Source organism: Geotrypetes seraphini, chromosome 12 (genome assembly GCF_902459505.1).
Source record: "Geotrypetes seraphini chromosome 12, aGeoSer1.1, whole genome shotgun sequence".
NCBI lineage: Eukaryota > Metazoa > Chordata > Amphibia > Gymnophiona > Dermophiidae > Geotrypetes > Geotrypetes seraphini.
This window is the reverse complement of record NC_047095.1, coordinates 51422018-51440420: the sequence shown is the minus strand read 5'-3', so window position 1 is coordinate 51440420 and position 18403 is coordinate 51422018. Positions and strand designations below refer to the sequence as shown.

Here is an 18403-nt window from a genome sequence, read left to right as displayed (position 1 = left end):
AAACTCTACGGTCTTCCAATGAGTTAAAAGAACCTTAGGACCTTGGGAAACTGGAAGACTGGGCGTCCAAATGGCAGATGAAATTTAATGTGGACCAATGCAAAGTAATATACATTGGGAAGAATAACCTGAATCACAGTTACCGGATGCTAGGGTCCACCTTGGGGATTAGTGCCCAAGAAAAGGATCTGGTGTCATCGTAGACAATACAATGAAATCTTCTGCCCAATGTGCGGCGGCGGCCAAAAAAGCAAATAGGATGCTAGGAATTGTTAAAAAAGGGATGGTTAACAAGACTAAGAATGTTATAATGCCTTTGTATCGCTCCATGGTGTGACCTCAACTGGACTATTGCATTCAATTCTGGTCTCCTTATCTCAAGAAAGATATAGTGGCGCTAGAAAAGGTTCAAAGAAGAGCAACCAAGATGGTACAAGGGATGGAACTCCTCTCATATGAGGAAAGACTAAAACAGTTAGGGCTCTTCAGCTTGAAAAGAGATGGCTGAGTGGAGATATGATTGAAGTCTACAAAATCCTGAGTGGAGTAGAATGGGTACAAGTGGGTTGATTTTTCACTCCGTCAAACATTACAAAGACCAAGGGACACTCAATGAAGTTACAGGGAAATACAGTACTTTTAAAACCAATAAGAAGAAATATTTTTCACTCAGCGAATAGTTAAGCTCTGGAATGCGTTGCCAGAGGATGTGGTATGAGCGGATAGCGTAGCTGGTTTTAAGAAAGGTTTGGACAAGTTCCTGGAAGAAAAGTCCATAATCTGTTATTGAGAAAGACACAGGGGAAGTCACTTCTTGCCCTTTATCGGTAGCATGGAATACTGTTACACCCTGGGTTTTGGCCAGGTACTAGAGACCTGGATTGGCCACCGTGAGAACGGGCTACTGGGCTTGATGGGACCATTGGTCTGACCCAGTAAGGCTATTCTTATGTTCTTAAGATGATGGAGGTGGGTTAGAGAATAATGAAAATGCTCCCAAAGGACCTTTAGAGAGTGAAGTAATATTTGTTTATAAGATACATAGTGAAAATACTTTTACAATATTGTAGAACAGATATCCAAAAGACAGTTAGTGTTTATATCTGACAGATCCTTCACAAGTTTACTTAACGTATTTTTTTTTAACAAGGACTAAGAACTGCCAACTGGCTTGTATTAGTGAATTTAGTAGCACTTGTCTGTACATTTTGTAATAAAAATTGCTAAAAAAGAGACATTCATATTCTTGTTACCAAGGAGAGTTTTCGTTTATTTTGTGGAGACAGAATTGATCAGATAAAGAATGAAGGGGTAGGGGAGAAAGATTCTGAGGTACAGCAGACTGGTGGTTGTTTTTTCTTAATTTGCTGTGGTCACATTGGACCTTATTCCTATCTCTTCTTCCTTATGATTACTGATAGAAATGTTTAGACATTTCTAAATTCCAACCACTATTACACATGAGACCATGTGCATAGACTTGGAGCATTTTCCACCTTGATCCTATTGAAAATTACTTCACTCTCATCGGATCAAGATGCTTTTCAAATTGGGTAAAAGAGGTATGGCCCATCCTTCTCTTCAATCTACGACATTATTACTTCTGTTGGGAGGCAGGTTATTGTGCCTGTGGATGGATTCTCCAAGAATCTCATGAGAATTTCGGAGAGGGTGGGAGCCAGAAGGCCTCGAGCATGCGCAGATGCTCAAGGCCCCGCAGCAGCCCAGCATAGAACATCGCGGCAGCCTCTTTCAGCACCGGGGTGGTGTAGAAGCAATCAGCGCCGGTGTCCGCTGAAGGCAAGGGTTTGGGTGTGGGCCGCGGGGGGAGGGAAGCCGGTTCCCGGGTCAGGGAGGTGCGACACGTTCGCTTATCGAGTCAATGCTCAGTTTGTGAGTTAAAGTTTGCCTGCGGTGTTTTGCTCATCTTGCAAAACACTCACAAACCGCATTATTCGCAAACCGAGGTTTGACTGTATTAGATTTCCAGTGTTGGTGCATTTTTAAGAGAAAAAAAAAATAGCTGCCATGTATAATCTGAATAACACCTAATTTTTACAGATGCAAATAAATGCAAACATCGTTTCATTTCTATTTAACTAGTGCATGAAGCCAAATACCTTTATTTGTTCAAATGGAGACGTTCAACTGCTACCACCATTCAGATTCTGCAACATACGAGAAACACCCCATTCCTACAGTGCTTCTTTCATGTTCTTACCCTAATCTGTAGTCTTGGCAAATAAAAGACAATTTGCATTTTAAAGCAGAAATGCAATAACTGCACCTTGCACCCTCATCTTCCCATTAGGCTTCATCATCCACTCACTGATGGCTCCCTTTTGGATCATTCCCGCTGGCTTATGCCTCCAGCCTGGCCCTTCCCCCTCTGCCGGCCATCATCTCAGTGTGTTTCTGGTCACTTGTTCTCTTTGCTTCCACTTTGTCTAGTCTTCAAAGCCTGGCAGCTTCAGTTTCCCGACTATCTGTTCAAGAAACTGGCAACCCAATAGAACTCTGAGATCATCACATCATGATCGATCTGAAGTACCTGGCCCAAGATTAATAAAACTGCAAACTACAAAGAGAGCTTTCTCCTATGCAGGGTCTAACCTTTGGAACTCCATGCTTCATGGCTTCCTCAAGGAAACATACTTCGAAAAACTATTGAAATCAATTCTATTTCATCAACATTATGGAATTCTATGCGATACTCTCCATAATCAACAAACGAGCGTCTCCCGCTAACTGCACTTTCTCCCTCCAACTATTCATACCTTATTTCGTTTTTATTCTGCTAGGTTTGTCTTATTTTATTTTTTTTCTATTTCTTTTCTCCTGCATGATATAGCAATTTATATTTATCTTGTTAGATTTACTATTCTATCTCTTTCTCTACAACGTAACCGCTCTGCTTCCCTTTCCCTGGCTCTCTACATCTCTCTGGGGCTCCTTCTTCCTTCTCATCACCTTCTTTCTATTTTTATCTTTGAATATATGAATTTATTTATTTCTTGTATTTAAAAAATTTTTATACCGCCAGAAACTCAGTGGTTTACAAAACTGACACACATAAAATATAAAACACAAATACAGTGAACAAAAACTCAATATCAACATACATATAACTATAACATCAAATGTCGCCCATGGCGATACTATCAGTAAAACTCTATGGCAATAGCCAATAAAGCAGTTTAATAACTATTAAACCATGTCAGAAATAGGCGTCAACAAATAACTCTGTCTTAAGTAATTTCTTAAAAGTCAAATGCTCAACACATAACCTTATTTGTCCAGATAGCTTATTCCACAGGGACATCCCTGCAATTGTAAACATGCTCTTCTCTGTTAATACAGTGCTCCCCTGCAAATTCGCAGTCGGCGGATCGCGGTCCGGGTCATTCGCGGTATTTTCCGACCACGAATGACCGGGCATGAGGGCAGCCAGAGCGTTGGCGAGTGAAGGAAATCACTCGCTCTATGCTCCGACCGCCTCTTCCTGTACTAAAGTCGGGCCTTACCAATCAGGAGCTGCGTGTCAAAGCCGCTCTTTTTCTCTTAGGTGCTTTAGTTTAGATCAGTGGTTCCCAAACCTGTCCTGGGGGACCCCCCAGCCAGTCAGGTTTTTAAGATATCCCTAATGAATATGCATGAGAGAGATTTGCATATTCATTAGTGACAGGTATGCAAATCTCTCTCATGCATATTCATTAGTGACAGGTATGCAAATCTCTCTCATGCATATTCATTAGGGATATCTTGAAAACCTGACTGGCTGGGGGGGTCCCCCAGGACAGGTTTGGGAACCACTGGTTTAGATTGTGAGCCCATTCGGGACAGAGAGGGAAGTCCAAAGTGCCTAATGTATTTGGTTTTGTAAACCGCTTAATACTCGTGTACAAGCGGCATTTCAAATATAAAAAATTACAGTACAATACTTTGTTTTCTTTCACCATTAAACTTCTTTCTTTACCTCACCAAGCTGCTGTTGTACCACCCCACAGCTCAAAAGAAGCCACTGACTCGTTTACTCACTCTCCAGTAGAATACACACATTTTGTTTTTGTTTTCGGAAAAGTTGGAAGGAGACAGATTCAGAACGAATGCTAGGAAGTTTTTCTTTACCCAGCGTGTGGTGGACACCTGGAATGCGCTTCCAGAAGATGTAATAGGACAGAGTACGGTACTGGAGTTCAAGAAAGGATTGGACAATTTCCTGCTGGAAAAAGGGATAGAGGGGTATAGATAGAGGGCTACTGCACAGGTCCTGGACCTGTTGGGCTGCCGCGTGAGCGGACTGCTGGGCACGATGGACCTCAGGTCTGACCCAGCGGAGGCATTGCTTATGTTCTTATGGGAAAGGAGGAGATAGTGGATGCTGCAGATGGACCATTTGGCCTTTATCTGCCATCATGTTTCTAGGTTTCTATAACCATAAAGCTCTATGACATCACAATGCAGGTGCAAAGAGCCTTAGCCTATAGGAAGAGGAGATGCAAATGTTAAGAGCCTTAGCCAATGCGCTTCCAGAGAGCGTAATAGGGCAGAGTACGGTACTGGGGTTCAAGAAAGGATTGGACAATTTCCTGCTGGAAAAAGGGATAGAGGGGTATAGATAAAGGATTACTGCACAGGTCCGCGTGAGCGGACTGCTGGGCACGGTGGACCTCGGGTCTGACCCAGTAGAGGCACTGCTTATGTTCTTATGTTATGTTCTTAGCCTGGCTTTTCATTTTTTTAAAAATGATTTTCTTACAATTTGCTTTCTTATATGTTTCCATCTGTGCGAAGCAGTTCTGGAGCCTTAGCTGAAGTTTCACAAATCAGAATTTTGGAACAAGTTGCCATTGGAAGTGATAAGAATAATCCATTCTGTGAACTGCTTCAGATGTACAAAGTTTGGGAAAAAGCAGAACATAGGCATTGCAAATAAACAGATACGTCATTAAAATAAATTGTATAACAACGCTTTAGATCTTTGGCTCCTAAATCTTTATCCTAGAAGGCCACAAATCACACTGGAGGGACCTCTGCTCTAATCAATGAGCCATTACCAAAATGAAAAAACAGCAAAATGGAAACATTTAATTATGGAAAATTATACTAAAACTAGATAACACTCATGATTATAACATACACCAGTGGTGAGGCTGACTCATTGCACAATGGCAGAGAGGGCAGTTTCATTCTTGATGCTGGCTTGGGTTGAGAATGCTGTGAGGGTGGTGTTTCCAGTCTTTTTTTTTTTTGGGGGGGGGGAGGGATGAGTCTCTGGGTGTAAAGAAACCGGATTCCAGAGGGAACTCCCTCATTAAGGATCTCATTGCAATAGCTGGGCCAGGCAGGGATAAAGGATTTAGTGAGGGGAGAAAACCCCAAGAAGTTAGGAATTCACTTGAGCTGGGATCCAAAGAGACAGGATAGGTAGATAAAGAAAACACGAAAACACCATCCCCGTGGTTAACCTCAGGAAACCATAACATGTCATTCTTTAAGCAGAGAGGGAAGAATCACAGTATGAATGGGCACAGTCACTGACCCTCAAGCCCTGCATTGAAGAATGCTAGTGTAGAAGGACTGAGATTGAGACAGACACTAAAGAATGACACGGGATGGTTAGAACATAAGGCCTTAAGTGTTGCCATACTGGGACAGAACGAAGGTCCATCAGGCCCAGTTTCCAACAGTGGTCAATTCAGGTCCCAAATACCTGCCAGAAACTCAAAGAGTAGCAACATTCCAGAGCCGAGATTGTGATGTCATAAAGCCTCATTCCACCAATGCCTAAAAGCCAACCACATCAGTGATATCACAATGGCTTCATTATCCTATACTTGGCTCACATAAGAATCCGAGTATGAATGGGCTCAGCCTCAAGCCTTGCCCTGAAGAATGCCGGTGTAGAGGGACTGAGGTTGAGAAAGACACTAAAGCAGGGGTGTCCAACCTTTTGGCTTCCCTGGGCCGCATTGGCCGAAAAAAATGTTTCTGGGGGCCGCATAAACACGCAAACGCTGCAGCAAGACAGAGGAGGGAGCCGGCAAGATAGTAAACACCCGGGGGCGGCAGAGGAAAACACCGCATCGCCCTCGACCGGGGCCGCACAAAATACTTCACGGGGCCGCATGCGGCCCTCGGGCCACAGGTCGGACACCCCTGCACTAAAGAATGACGCAGGATGGATTCCCGCTGTTATCTGCATGGACAGGGACAAATTCTGTCCCTGTGTCATTCTCTACAGTCAACGTACGTTCCCATTCTCAACACTGCTCAGTTAAATTCGTACTTAAACAGTGGCTATAATTAAAGCTTTACTAAGGTGCGCTAGCTTTTACGAAGGTGCGCTAGCGTTTTTAGTGTACGCACCGGAATGGCGCGCACTAGCTGAAAAACTACCGCCTGCTCAAGAGGAAGCGGTAGCGGCTAGCGCGCGCTATTCCGTGCGTTAAGGCTCTAACGCACCTTCATAAAAGGAGCCCTAAGTACGGGTCATCGATGACCATAATGAATTACCATTCAACACAGTTCTACGCTACAGCATAATTGTTCAATCTGCTGTTACCAGTATGCATGTATGAGACGAGTCCTAGAGTCACATCATGCTGGGAGAATTTATCCACCGTGGTTCCTCCTTTATGAAGCGTTCCACGCACTGGAGCACGAGCAACCATGTACGTCAGCTTCATGTCGTCACTGTCTGCATCCGTGGCATAAATGTTTTCTGTGGTGATGGCGACAGATCCTCCTTCTGCACACTCCAGACCAGATTTTAATCCTGCTCCAAGCTCCGGGGCTTCGTCATTAACTGGCAAAATCTAAATAAGTTCCCAAAGCAAGGAAAGTACATTTTATGTTTCACAGCAAAACTGGCGAAGACCTGCGTCCCAAAACTATGTTTGAACAGTAGCTTTATCCAAAATCAACCCAAGCTATAGTTGCAGCCTGTGCAAGTTACCTACTGGTGGCCCTGTCTACTCACTTTGGCATCGCCAATAAAACAGAGGAAAAAGCCTTAGATTGGAGAGAGCCCGATATTAACTCATCTCAACTCATCAACATCATAGGCATAAATAACCTCTGGAACACTATCGGCCTCTTTTACAAAGCCGCACGGCAACAGCCCTGAAGCCCTTTAAATCTCTATAGGCAACGGGGATGTTAGCGCAGCGCAGCCACTAGCGCGGCTTTGTAAAAGAGGCTGTATATCTACTGCAGAAAAGATTTAAAGCAACCAGGTGAGCACAACCTTGGCAAAAATATCCCCCCTACGTGGGGGGGAGAGGGAGGGGGAGAAATGTATGTGTTTGCCAAGGTTGTGAGTTGAGCTGAGTTAATATCAGGCTCTCACCAATCTGAGGCTTTTTCCTCCGTTTATATTTTAAGCTTCTCAGCAGTGGCGCTAGTGAAGTTGTGAATTATATGGAGTTGTGAGTAACTTGCTATTTAAAACACTCTCCATACTGACTTTTGCATCGTCCCCGAGGCATACAAAGGTACCATTAAAAGGGTAGCTACTAGAGAATGACACGGTGACAAAATTCATCACCGTCCCCGCGGATAACCGCGGGAAACCATCTTCATATCACTCTTTAAGGAGAGAGGGAAGAATCAGAGTATGAATGGCCACAACCACTGACCCGCAAGCTTTGCTTTGAAGAATGCTGGTGTAGAAGGACTGAGGTTGAAACAGACACTACAGAATGACAGTCTCTGGTATCCAGAGCAGATATTGTGATGTCATAATGCCTCATTCCACCAGTGCCTAAGAGCCAATCACATCAGTGATGTCACAATGGCTTCATTATCCTTGGCTCACATAAGAATCAGAGTATGAATGGCCACAATCACTAACCCACAAGCTTTGCTTTGAAGAATCCTGAAGTAGAAGGACTGAGGTTGAAATAGACACGAAAAAATGACATGGGATTATTTCCCACAGTTATCCGCGGGGACGGGAACGGTGATGAATTTTGTCACCGTGTCATTCTCTAGTAGCTACCCAACAGCTTAGATCACTCCTATCCTCTCCCGATTCCCGCCGACAAGAAATTTAGGCCCCCCCCACCCCAGCACCTACTGGATATTTCCTTGGTGACTACTGTTGGCAGTAAGAACAATCCCTGGATGCTCCCAACCTGTGTGCATTGGGGCTCAAAATGTCGACCCCCCCCCCTAGTAGTAGTTCCATGGCAAACTCAGCAGGGGTTAAGCTGCAAATCAAGTGCCCACAGCTATTCATTATGAGTTCTTTCCAGTGTTTTGGTCACAAGCTATACACCAGGACTCGTTCCAAAACTCTAATCATGGACCCTGTATCAGGCCGCCAGATGCCACTCTTGAATATTGAGTACGAGTCCCTAGCTCCCAAGGGCTTTGAAGGCTACACTTTCACATTTAAACTGATAGTTATCAAACCACAGAGTACCCGCTAGCACTCAATGCTTTAAAGGTTGGAGGCAAATAAATAAGCCTTTATTATTCAAAAGTTTCAATTTCTTTTATCTTTTGGATTAAATCCAAAAGAAAAAAAAAAGAAGTTACAGCATTATCAGTACATAGCAGAAGAAAATGGTTTTAGGGGAAGCACTAGAGCAAATTTCGACAGTGACTGTGATAAGGTACAAGCAATTCATTGGATTATAGCCAATCTTCTAAAAGGAGTGCATGGCCAAATCGTCTCAGTCCCTCCAAAATATTGAGAGAACCACATAAACACGACACAGCTCTGACTATATGATATTTTCAATAAAGGAGCAGAGTAAAAGGATCAGAAACCCCACGTAAAATCTAACAGAAAGAAAACAAGTGGGGAGTGGGATAGAGGACGTCACTCTTGGGACAACAAACTTTTATTTCTATGAATTCAAAATAAATACAAGAGCACGTAAATAAAAAAAAAACATGTATAAGAAGTCCAATGGAAGTAATGTCCTTATGTTGGAGGGATTCAGTCAATGATCCAGCACATATAAAGAGTCATTGATTGAATCCTTTCAATATAAGGACATTACATCCATAAAGTTCAAAGAAGAGCGACCAAGATGGTAAAGGAGATGGAACTCCTCTCGTATGAGGAAAGAATAAAACAGTTAGGGCTCTTCAGCTTGGAAAAGAGACGGCTGAGGGGAGATATGATTGAAGTCTACAAAATCCTGAGTGGAGTAGAACGGGTACAAGTGGATCGATTTTTCACTCTGTCAAAAATTACAAAGACTAAGGGACACTCGATGAAGTTACAGGGAAATACTTTTAAAACCAATAGGAGGAAATATTTTTTCACTCAGAGAATAGTGAAGCTCTGGAACGCGTTGTGGTAAGAGCAGATAGCGTAGCTGGTTTTAAGAAAGGTTTGGGCAATTTCCTGGAGGAAAAGTCCATAGTCTGTTATTGAGAAAGACATGGGGGAAGCCACTGCTTGCCCTGGATTGGTAGCATGGAATGTTGCTACTCTTTGGGGTTCCGGAATCTTTTGTTACTCTTTGGGATTCCGGAATCTTGCTATTCTTTAAGATTCTGAATGGAATGTTGCTACTCTTTGGGTTTTGGCCAGGTACTAGTGACCTGGATTGGCTACCGTGAGAATGGGCTACTGGGCTTGATGTGCCATTGGCCTGACCCAGTAAGGCTATTCTTATGTTCTTATTACTTCCATTGGACTTCTTATACATGTGTTTTTATTCACGTGCTCTTGTATTTATTTTGAATTCATATAAATAAAAAATGTGCTTGTCCCAAGGTGGACATGCTCTATCCCACTCCCCACTTGTTTCCTTTCCATACGAGTATTCTCTACATGCTTTTCAACACATTAACAGGAGAAGATTAAATATAAATCTAGCAGCATCTGATAAGGGAGAGCTTGCGCTTCATGACGTTTGCACTGAGGCCACGTGATTAATACTTTCTAATTGCAGCAGACTACAGAGTCTTTCATTACCTGCACTGCTAACACACCATCTGCAGCGTTCAGGCCATCTGTTGCTGCAAATACAACTTCGTCTTCAAATGTTTCTGAATCATCATGCCGATACCTTAACAACAAAAAAGTCACACAGAAATGATACCGGGGGACAGAGTTTGCTGTGCTCATTATTAATTTCATCATACGGTTTATTGATATAAGTGAGGATAAAAGGAACAGTATAAACCTGAATTTACCTATAATCATGTAGGCAGAAAAGGGATTTTTCTAAGCATGGATATTCGGACTCAAGCTTTGTAGAGTGTTTGACAAAAGGCTGGCTGAAGATGGACTGAGAAGATGTCAGCTTGCTTTTGTCAACTGAAGTAGATTCACCTGGATTGTTTACATTTTATGGTGCTATTCATGGAAATTTTACCCATTATATGTGCTCAGACTGAATCTGGCTGACCCCTGATGCAGGCAAATTGCGCCGAAACATGACCTGTGTCAGGTCCATCTAATAAAATAAGTTTGACTGTCCCACACTTGAAGGCCTTTCGTGCTGCTTTTGTCCTGTCCTCAGAAGATGTCTGTCAGCTTGCTCTCATTAACTCTTTAGTTCTGTGTATGTGAATATTGGCTTGCCATGCTATGCCTTAAAGTGCGCAAATTGCTGAGCATGTAAATGTAAGGGAGTGCTCATAGGTGAGTTTAATTTACTGGCTAAAATGCCATATTTAGGCGTGCCCATGCTATTAACATGGTATAAGTGGATGTGCTTACATGTAGGAAAATTGATGCCAACTGTTTCAGAAATAGCACTTAATACGTGGCTTCTTGGTACCTAAATTAGGGCGCCCAGTTTGGGGTTTTGTTTCTGTTTTTAGAGTTGCCATACTGGGACAGACCAAAGGTCTGTCAGGCCCAGTGTCCTGTTTTCAACCGTGGCCAGTCCAAGTCACAAGAACCTAGCAAGATCCCAAAACAGTAAAACAGACGTTATGCTGCTTATCCTAGAAATAAGCAGCATATGGAGTTTCCCAAGTCCATATGGACTTTTCTTTTAGGAAATTATCCAAACTTTTAAAACCCTGCTAAGCTAAGTGCCTTCACCAGTTACAGAATTGCCCCTAAGAATAAGTTACCCAAATAGATTTAGGTTTGCCTATATCTATCCAGATATATGCATTAAGCGTTGTCTTCATGGGTACCATTTAGTACCATAATAGCTCTAAAGATAATGGGCCAGATTCAGTAAATGACGCTCAAGGTTAGGCACTAGGGAATATCCGTGATAAGCACTAGTCTATAAAGGGCTCTCCGGGCTCAGTGCCTTTTAGCACTTAGGGTGGATTCCCACATCCAGCTTTGGGCACAAGGGCTTAGGCCTGCTGAAACCTGGTGTACATCTTGGCACAAAAGTTGGGTGCGTAACCTCGGTATTTATAATACTGTGCTTGAATTTTTGAAATACCCTTGACCCACCCATGCCCATACCCTCTTTTGAGGTGTACACAATAAAATTTATGTGTAGATGTTATAGAATAGTGACTAGTCAGGTAGAGAATAAACAGCACAGCTTAGGCTTGACTGTGGTGTGCAGTTAAAAAATGGAGGAAAAAGCCTCAGACTAGGACCCTCCCACCTCCACAAAGGTGGTTGACAGGTGGTTAGGCTTCAACCTCATTGGCAATAAAAAAACTCCGTTGCACCCCAGAATATAAAAACCTTAAGCAGAGCTGTTAGTGCTGAACGACAGAAGAAATAACTTTCAACTTATCTTCTGTTGATCGGTACACCAACGGTGGTGGCCAGCGTTTCACAAGTCTGCTGCCTCAGGGTGTAACGTATCCGATCAAACTTCAATCCATTTTTTAACCGCACACTACAATCAAGCCTAAGCTGTGCTGTTTATTCTCTACCCGACATTGCACATCTCTCTTGTGAAAGTGTATTCCAGATACCATTGAGTTTTTCCACAAAATCCAAGGTTTTTTTTAGCTATAGAATAGTGACTAGGCCAGATGTGCATGCAGAATAATTCTACACCCAAAAAAAATTCTGTGCAAAGAGGTTCAAAATTCTCTGCACAAAATTAGCAAATTCTACAAGTTTGTCAAAATTTAAACAATATTTTTACTAATTTTCTGAGATTCTGCGACTGAAAAGGGGAATTCCGTGTGACGGGGCAATTCTGCAGAACTCCTGCGTTGCGCAGTCACACAGAATTCAGCCAGGAGTAAAATCCAGATCGATGACGATTAACTCCAATTATCGATTGTTGACACCTCATTGGCTCATTAATTTGAATACGTATCTGCCCCTCAAATGCAACTTTGTGCAACCTATACAGAATCTAAGGAATTAAGTGCGGTTTTTATAGCTTAATTAATATGGTGATCAGGAAGGCCAAAAAGTGACTCCAAAGCCTGTTCATCTATGTTACATACTTGTAGTATATAAGTGTTCTCAGGGATGGAAAACGGGCAGAATAGAGGCGAGATCTTATGTATTTAAGAATTACGCACATATGGGGTGATTTTTACCAGCACATCCTTATAAAGACATTCCTGTCTAGGGCAAGGAAATTTTATGAAAGGCACATGCACTGTAGGTGCATATGTATTTTAAAAAATAAAACAGCTAACATTGCAATAAATATGGCAACAGATCTTCATACAAGAAAAATAAACAAAACCAAGAAAACCAGGAAGCTTCATGGTTCTGCAAACATGTGGCTGAAAAATAGGGACAAAAGAGGTTGTGTTCATGAGATACAGAAAAACACAAGAGGCTCACGGAAAAGATGACTGGATTAAACTCGAAGAAGCGAAGAGGGAAATACAGCTAGCGACAGTGCAGGTAGAAGAAGAAATGGTCAAAGATGTAACTTGCGCTGACAAGACGGAGAAAATTTAGGGATGCAATTGAAAGACTGAAAGATGCGACGAACAGCTATGTGGAGAATGTTGAGGAGAAAGCAAATGTGCTAAACAAATACAGTGATACCTTGGAATCCGAACGCCCCAGAACTTGAACACCTTGGAATCCAAACTGGTTTTTTTCTTAATTTCTGCCCCGGAATCCGAACGCTGCTTTGGAATCTGAACTGCAAGCAGTGCTCAGCCCAAAGCTTCCCCTCTAATGCAGCTTCCTATTTCCGCCTGGGAGGGAAGCTTTGGGCTTGCAGTTGCCGTAGCCGATCTTGTTGCCTGTGCCGGTGGAGGTCCCGATCTTGCTGTCTGTGCCAGTGGGGGTCCCGATCTTTCTGTCTGTCCCGGTAGGGGTCCCGATCTTGCTGTCTGTGCCAGTGGAGGTCCTGATCTGGCTGTCTATGCCGGTGGGCGTCCCGATCTTGCTGTCTGTGCTGGTGGAGGCCCCGATCTTGCTGTCTGTGTCAGTGGGGGTCCTGATCTTTCTGTCTGTCCCAGTAAGGGTCCCGAACTTGCTGTCTGTGTGTCGGTGGAGGTCCTGATCTTGCTGCCTGTGCCGGTGGGCGTCTCGATCTTGCTGTCTGTGCCGGTGGAGGTCCCGATCTTGCTGTCTGTCCCGGTAGGGGTCCCGATCTTGCTGTCTGTGCCAGTGGAGGTCCTGATCTGGCTGTCTATGCCGGTGGGCGTCCCGATCTTGCTGTCTGTGCTGGTGGAGGCCCCGATCTTGCTGTCTGTGTCAGTGGGGGTCCTGATCTTTCTGTCTGTCCCAGTAAGGGTCCCGAACTTGCTGTCTGTGTGTCGGTGGAGGTCCTGATCTTGCTGCCTGTGCCGGTGGGCGTCTCGATCTTGCTGTCTGTGCCGGTGGAGGTCCCGATCTTGCTGTCTGTCCCGGTAGGGGTCCCGATCTTGCTGTCTGTGCCAGTGGAGGTCCTGATCTGGCTGTCTATGCCGGTGGGCGTCCCGATCTTGCTGTCTGTGCTGGTGGAGGCCCCGATCTTGCTGTCTGTGTCAGTGGGGGTCCTGATCTTTCTGTCTGTCCCAGTAAGGGTCCCGAACTTGCTGTCTGTGTGTCGGTGGAGGTCCTGATCTTGCTGCCTGTGCCGGTGGGCGTCTCGATCTTGCTGTCTGTGCCGGTGGAGGTCCCGATCTTGCTGTCTGTCCCGGTAGGGGTCCCGATCTTGCTGTCTGTGCCAGTGGAGGTCCTGATCTGGCTGTCTATGCCGGTGGGCGTCCCGATCTTGCTGTCTGTGCCGGTGGAGGCCCCGATCTTGCTGTCTGTGTCAGTGGGGGTCCTGATCTTTCTGTCTGTCCCAGTAAGGGTCCCAATCTTTCTGTCTGTGTGTCGGTGGAGGTCCTGATCTTGCTGCCTGTGCCGGTGGGCGTCTCGATCTTGCTGTCTGTGCCGGTGGAGGTCCTGATCTTGCTATCTGTGCCAGTGGGTGTCCCGATCTTGCTGACTTTGCTGGTCTTGCTGTCTGAGTTTGAGGGATCAAGGAAATGATTAATCCAGTTTCTATTATTTTCAATGGGAAAAATTGACTTGGAACTCGAACGGGGTTCTGGAACGGATTAAATTTGGATTCCAAGTACCACTGTACTTGTAAGTCTGTCAGATGCCTTGACAGACTTAATTCCATTCTCTACCACTAGAGTTCATTGGTACAAGGCGAAATGAGATTTTTTTCAGTCTACATGCCCCAGCTTTGGAACTTGCTTCCTAACTACGTTAGAGAGGAATCCACACTGAGCAAGGGACATCGACGCCTCTTGAAAGCTCAAGGTTTGAAAAATAATAAAACATGCAAAATGACACCAGCGCAAGGTTTTAAAAATTATAATTAAGATTTATTGAGTTATTGTTTCTATTTTTCCATTATGAAATTCAAAAGAATAAAGCATAATTGCTTGCATTAACAGTTGCGCTAATGGGAGATTGTTATAGTTGCCAAATGCTGGCTTTCTGATAACAAGCTCACCTCAGGATCTCATGACCCTCTATTATATACTTTTGGCTTATTATGACATCATCAATCTCTTAACCAATAACAATTAACAAAGGAGGTGTTTCAAATTAGACAAAGACAAAAGTTTCAGAAAAGTACATCTGTTTGCTTATAGTCGTTTCTGAATATAAATCATAATTTTCACAAAAGTATATTAAGAGAAATTATTTGTTAAAAAGATGCTGAAATGTTCTCAGCCCTATGAACCATGCTGAAAATTAGTCAGCCTTAGAGAAGCTAAACTGACAGGTTCAAATTACATAGCCATTATACAGAAGCCTTAGTCTGGAGGAGGAGGGGCTGGTTCCCCCTCTCTATGCTAGAGACTGTTAATTATGTCCAGATGTTGTGCCCTTTAAATTTCTTTAGGTTGCAAATATATATATATTATGTTCTTCTACCAATTCTTTTGTTCAATACACAGCCATACACTCACTCCAGTCATATTTGCTTGATTCATACTTGCTTGGCCAAGCCTTCATTCATAATTTTCATTCATAACTATATTTAATTCCTGTTATTTCTTAGTTTGGGACACGTTATCTTCCTAACCAGTCTAAAGCACATGTGGTATTAATTAACACCACATGCTGGGAGCGGGAAAACCAAACAAAGAAAAACAGAGAGGACAAAGAAGACAGAAACTAGTCACTGGCACAAAATGGTGTCCAAAGACAGAGCAGATATAGCAAAACAAAGAACCCAAAATGAATTCCATGTATCCTTTATGATTTCCTCCATGATCTAGCCTAACAGCAAAGTACACATTCTTTCCCTTATATTAATCTGTAGTGTGTTTTTCTGGCTTTAGCTACATTTATATTTAGATTTTTATTCACCCTTTTTTTGTACGCTTCCATTGGGTGTGGCCTTAACTTACACATATGCTTGTATCTAACTAGAAGTACCCAGAATCATACGAAAAATAGGCACTTTTGTAGAAAAACTCCACAAAAATACTGCACTATCATCCATTACCGTCCCATAAACATCACCCCCTACTGGCCACGAGCCACTACTCCTCAACACTAGGTAAATTTAAGTCGCCTCTTAAAGCTTTCCTTTTTAAGAAATCATTTGATAGCTGAACCTACTCTCTTTTGTATAGAAATATCACCAATTAGGCATTTCCTCAAAGTTTCTGTTATTCTTTAACATTTTTATTTTTTAACCAGATTGGTCCCCTTCCTCGCGTTCTTCCCTTCTTCCCTCATGGTCCTCATGAAATGTAATATGGACAAATGCAAAGTGATGCAAATTGTGAAGAATAACCGAATCACAGTTACCGGACGTTAGGGTCCACCTTGGGGATTAGCGCCCAAGAAAAGAATCTGGGTGTCATCGTAGACCAGGGGTGTCAAACTCAATCACATTAAGGGGCCGAAATCCAAAACACAGGCTAAGTCGCGGGCCAGACCCCACCCCAATAATAATACTAATAACACCATTTTTTCCATTCATTTTTCATATATACACACACAATATACACATAATGGTAATGGTTGACCACAAAATTATACTACACAAAACACACTGTATGCTTCTCAACATTCATTCCTACCAGAACACAGATAACCCCTATGCAAATACGGGACCAAAAACTAAAAGTACTAATATATTAAAAAAAGCACCCTAAGATTCAAGATACAGCAGATTAAAATGCTCAAAATTGACACAATTCAAACACTAACTTAAAAATAAAATCATTCCCCCCTACCTTTGTCTCCCTCCCTCCATGCTGTGCCTACCTCTGGTGGGTGTCTAACCTTCGAGCCGGCTCCAACCTGGCCGTTTTATGCGGCCCGCAGTCCGATGCCCCCAGTTTTACCTTATGGCTGGCTCCCTCCTCCTCACAGCTGTAGTGTGCACAGCACCTGAACCAAAATGCTTCTGGATGAGGTGTGGGACGCACGAGGAGCCGCTGCACGTGGCTCCGTGCACATTACAGCTGTGAGGAGGAAGGAGCCGGCCACAAGGGAAAACGGGGGGGGGGGGGGGAAGGCATCGAAAAACCAAGTATGCGCCAAGTGCTGATGTCGGGTGCCTAAGAAGAGCTGCCATCAATTGTGGAGATGTGTTGATAAGAGACCCAGCCATTTTCAAGGAGGTTTTCAGCTGGCAGGGCTCAGGGATCCCTGCCAGCTGTGGTATTTATTGTTTTATGTGGGGGGAGGGGAGGAATGCAGAGATTACATGTGCCCGCCCAGTTTGCCCACCCAAAATTTGAGGTCTGGCAATGCCTCTGCTGCTATGGGTTCATCTTCACCAGCAAATAATAATAATAATAATAATTTTATTCTTATATACCGCCAAAGCCATAATATTTCGAGGCGGTTTACAGAGAACAGATCATCATAACGCATGCATGTATGTGGCTTGATCGCAGCCCCATCATACAATCATCCTCCTTCCAATTACAGGCAAGTTAAATCAGTTACCTGACATTAAAAGAATGTAATTCCTGCAAAGTGAACATATCGCCTTCCAGCATAATAATTCCGTGTATTTCAATATTGCCACGGTGAGGACGTTTTTTCAGCTGAATTCGGAGGTCATCCTTCTTCGAGTCCACATCTGTCACCATCAGATTTTCCCCCGTGATATATGAACTTGAACCTTCTTCCAATTTTATGGGATTTGTAAAAATCTAGAAGAGTGATCAAGTTATAAGATGCCAAGACAAACAAATAAAACATTGAAAAGGAAATTCCATAACTATGGGCACAGTGTTACAGTATATGCTCATTGCATGCATGTCCACGGAAAAGCAGCCCTATGGGCTCAGCACCATTCTATAAAGGGCACTCGGGGTTGGGTGTCATTTATAGAATAATGCTTAGCACTGGGAACCCTCCCCCCCTAATTTTGGGCACAAGGATTTACATCAACTGAAACCTGGTGTAAATCCTAATACCTAAATTAGGCATAGGTCTACCATATTCTATAACGGCTCACAGTCATAAGCGCGCCGGACAAACGGGTGCCGACAAATTGGAGCGGACAATTGAATGCAAGACATCAGCGCGCCGCACAAAAACCTTAATTTAAAGGGCTCCGACGGGGGGGTGTGTGTGTGGGGGAACCCCCCCAGTTTACTAAATACTGTTCGTGCTGCCGTTGGGAGTGATTTTGGGGGTTTGTAACCCCCCATTATAGAGAAAACTTAACCCCCAACACAGCAGCGCGAACATTATTCAATAAAGTGTGGGGGGGGGGTTTCCCCCACGCCCCCCCCCCCGGTCGGAGCCCTTTAAAATAAGTTTTTTGTGCGGCGCGCTGATGTCTTGCGCTTAACTGTCCGCTCCAATTTGTCGGCGCCCATTTGTCCGGCGCGCTTTTGTCCCGTCACCCTATAACACTGCATACAAATTCTAAGAGTACCCCTGACCCACCGATGCCCCTTCCCCATTGGTACGCTCACTTTCGGATCTACACTTAACTATCTACCTGTGAATCTTTAAGGAATACCGACTAGGAAGATGCAGGCATGAATGCAAATTGTTGCTAATTACCACCAATAATTTATTATTTATTTTAAAAATTTATATACCATTTAAACC

The 18403-nt window shown here is 43.5% G+C and overlaps 1 protein-coding gene across 5 annotated transcripts in view; it reads right to left on the bottom strand.

The window, feature by feature from the left end:
• The window catches only part of LOC117346421 (FRAS1-related extracellular matrix protein 1-like), a 225785-nt gene that overhangs the window by 118940 nt on the left and 88442 nt on the right, over positions 1-18403 (bottom strand). For all 5 annotated transcript variants that reach the window (XR_004536585.1, XR_004536584.1, XR_004536582.1 and 2 more), the window contains 3 exons: positions 17282-17490; positions 9941-10034; positions 6566-6818 (listed from right to left, as the gene is read on the bottom strand). Coding sequence is in view for 1 of the 5 variants with exons in the window: in XM_033915953.1 (XP_033771844.1) it covers positions 6566-6818; positions 9941-10034; positions 17282-17490 (556 nt within the window). In the remaining 4 variants the exon portion in view is untranslated. The remainder of the gene's footprint in view (positions 1-6565; positions 6819-9940; positions 10035-17281; positions 17491-18403) is intronic.